The sequence below is a fragment of the Penaeus monodon genome, chromosome 10 (genome assembly GCF_015228065.2).
Source record: "Penaeus monodon isolate SGIC_2016 chromosome 10, NSTDA_Pmon_1, whole genome shotgun sequence".
Lineage (NCBI taxonomy): Eukaryota > Metazoa > Arthropoda > Malacostraca > Decapoda > Penaeidae > Penaeus > Penaeus monodon.
Window position 1 is genome coordinate 53854786 of NC_051395.1, and position 2895 is coordinate 53857680.

Genomic DNA, 2895 nt, shown 5'->3' on the forward strand with positions numbered 1-2895 from the left:
CTCTCTTCTCTATGCTCTCATCTTCCCCGCTCTCTCTCTCTCTCTCTCCTCTACTCCTCTCTCTTGCTCTCTGCTCTCTCTGCTCTCTCTCTCTCTCGCTCTCTGCTCTCTCTCTCTCTATTGCTCTCTGATCTCTCTCTCTCTATTGCTCTCTGATCTCTCTCTCTCTATTGCTCTCTGATCTCTCTCTCTCTATTGCTCTCTGATCTCTCTCTCTGTGCTCTCTGATCTCTCTCTCTCTATTGCTCTCGGATCTCTCTCTCTCTCTCTCTCTCTCTCTACTCTCTCTCTCTCTCAATTCGCCCTCTCTCAAGCCTCAAGTAATGTGAATAACAGATTTGCTTGTCCTTTACCTATCCCATGCCTTTAAAAGGTGTATGTCAGTATTCTCCAGCAGCAGTAGGAGACTCTTTTCCTTGAACAAGTTAAGTGATGAAATACCTGGACAGAAACAATGTAGTCTTGGACAATATTATGCATTATGATCCAGATCCATTATCTTAATGTTTTTTGCTTTCTTTTTCCCTGATAATGCTGTTTCCTTTTCCTTTCCTTTTTTAGGCTTATTGTTTTTCTTTTCATATATTGTATATTTTTTTTTTTTTTTTTTTTTTTTTTTTTTTTCCTCTCTCTCTCCAGGCTCTAAGAGATCAGCCCACAGCAATGCTTACTTCTATGGCTTCTTCAAGAATAAGCGTATTGTCTTGTATGACACGTTGCTAGAAGAGTACACACCACTGAATGAAAAGGAATGTGATAAAGAAGAAAAAGAAGAGAAAGAACCTGAAAACAAGGAAAAGAAAAAGACTGGTTGTAACACAGATGAGGTGCTTGCTGTATTGGGCCATGAGTTGGGTCACTGGAAACTCAACCATGTATTGAAGGGGATCATTATTTCTCAGGTAAATATAATCTTGACTTTGACAATTGATCAATGTCAAGAACATAATAGTGTTTCACTTAACTCAGTGCTTCCAGGAAATTCCTGTGCTCTCTTCTTCTTTCTTTCTTTCTTTCTTTCTTTTTTTTGCGTGTCTCTGCACAAAGATGGCTCTGTAAGTGCTTAGCCACCTGTCCCTTGAATTGGCAGGAAAAACTTTTTTTTTACTAATGCTATGAATATCATTGGTGTTATTTTTATTGTAGACATTATAATTACTATAATGTTATAGACATTAGTAACAGCATATAAGATAACAAAATATTTTCAATAATCCAAGGAAAAAGGGTAAACAGGCGAGACAGGCTGTACTTGTAATTGGCTCTCTGGTGACTTAGTACTTAGTTGTGTTTAAAACAATTAATAAAGTAAACTCACAGTGGGCATGGCATTGTACATACATCTTGAACATTTTTTTCTAAGGCATTTGAATATAATGATGAATGAATCTGCTAAATGCAACTTTATTCTTCCATGATATGAGTGTAGACTGAATATTTCTTTTGCTGTAGGTTGGTTTTAATCATCCAAAATATATTTAGATTAGAAGGTGCCACATGTTGACAAAGAGTTAGAAGGAAATGTCTTGTTTATTTATTTATCTAGCCATAGAAAACTTGTTTAATGTTTATATGATAATCTTTCAGGTTAATTTACTACTGGTCTTCTCTGTGTTTGGATCCTTGTACAAGTATTCACCATTGTACAATGCCTTTGGGTTTCACCATAGTCAGCCTGCTTTCATTGGTCTCATCATCGTGATGCGTTGTGTTTGCTCCATACAACGAGGTACGAATATGCCAACCATGAGGTTTTCATGTCTTAGAATCACTGTACATCTGCACCATCTTTTATTATTTATTCCCATTGTACAGCTATACATGTAAACACAAAATTTCAGTTTCATAGATTTTTGTAATTGGCAGTTGTTCCTAAGAATAAGAAATATTTTAAGAAGTTCCTTTTTGGTCTGAGATTTTTAAACTGTTGAAATTCACTACATAGTTCACTTGTGTTTTCAGATTTTACAGTTCCTGCTGACCATGTTTAGCAGACACAACGAGTTCCAGGCTGATGCCTTTGCCAAGGAGCTGAACCATGCCACCAACCTGATATCAGCACTCATCAAGCTGAACGAGACAACCTTGGCTTCCCAGTGTATGACCCCTTGTACTCAGCCTGGCATCTCTCTCACCCTCCAATTCTTGAGAGGATTCGGGCATTGGAGGAAAAGAAGAAAGAGTAATCTTTCTTTTGCATAGGTTACATTTTAAGTTTGATGAATGTAGTTTTTTTTGCTTGCTTTCTTTCTCTTTTGTAAGAGAATACAGTGGGTCTATTTTTTCTAATTGTAGCATAATAGTAATTTGATATTCCTTTTATAAATATAAGTGAACCTCATATGCACAATGTTTGTTATCACTTTTAAAAGCAATGGTATTTTGAAAGGAGACAATAGGTATGACATGCATTGTGAGCATAGGATATTGGTTGTCTTGTTTTTTGTGATATTTTATTTTTCATATTCACATTCAAGTTCTTTCTAATGTAAGTTATCTTCAATGTAATTATTTCAGGTAAGTTATTGAATGTGTTGATGTAAAGCCAGATATGAAATAGTTATGGAAGGGCCCTATTATATATTTTATATGTTTTGAATGCTACATAATAGGAATTTAATAAAATAAAGTATTACTAAGGAAATTATTACCATTATTATTGCTCTATGTTTCAAAGTCATATGTGAAGATGCTCAGAAGAATGTAAAAAAAAAAAAAAAAAAAAAAAAAACCTTTTTACATTTATATGTTTAAACCACAAATGTCTTTGATGCTACCCCAAATTCCAAATTACAAAGATTGATTTCATACCATTTCTGGATGTTTTGATGTCTGATGAAAAAATATGGTTGAATCAAGTTTTTAAGGGGATATTTCAGTTGTATACATCAGTTA

The 2895-nt window shown here is 34.7% G+C and overlaps 1 protein-coding gene across 1 annotated transcript in view; it reads left to right on the top strand.

Annotated features, from left to right (window-relative positions):
• Window positions 1-2731, top strand: part of LOC119578172 (CAAX prenyl protease 1 homolog) — a 72009-nt gene extending 69278 nt beyond the window's left edge. Inside the window, 5 exon segments of the mRNA XM_037925908.1 lie at window positions 640-902; window positions 1588-1712; window positions 1714-1729; window positions 1963-2074; window positions 2077-2731. Of these exon segments, the coding sequence (XP_037781836.1) occupies window positions 640-902; window positions 1588-1712; window positions 1714-1729; window positions 1963-2074; window positions 2077-2186 (626 nt within the window). The 3' untranslated portion in view covers window positions 2187-2731.
• Window positions 2732-2895: the final 164 nt, after the last annotated feature.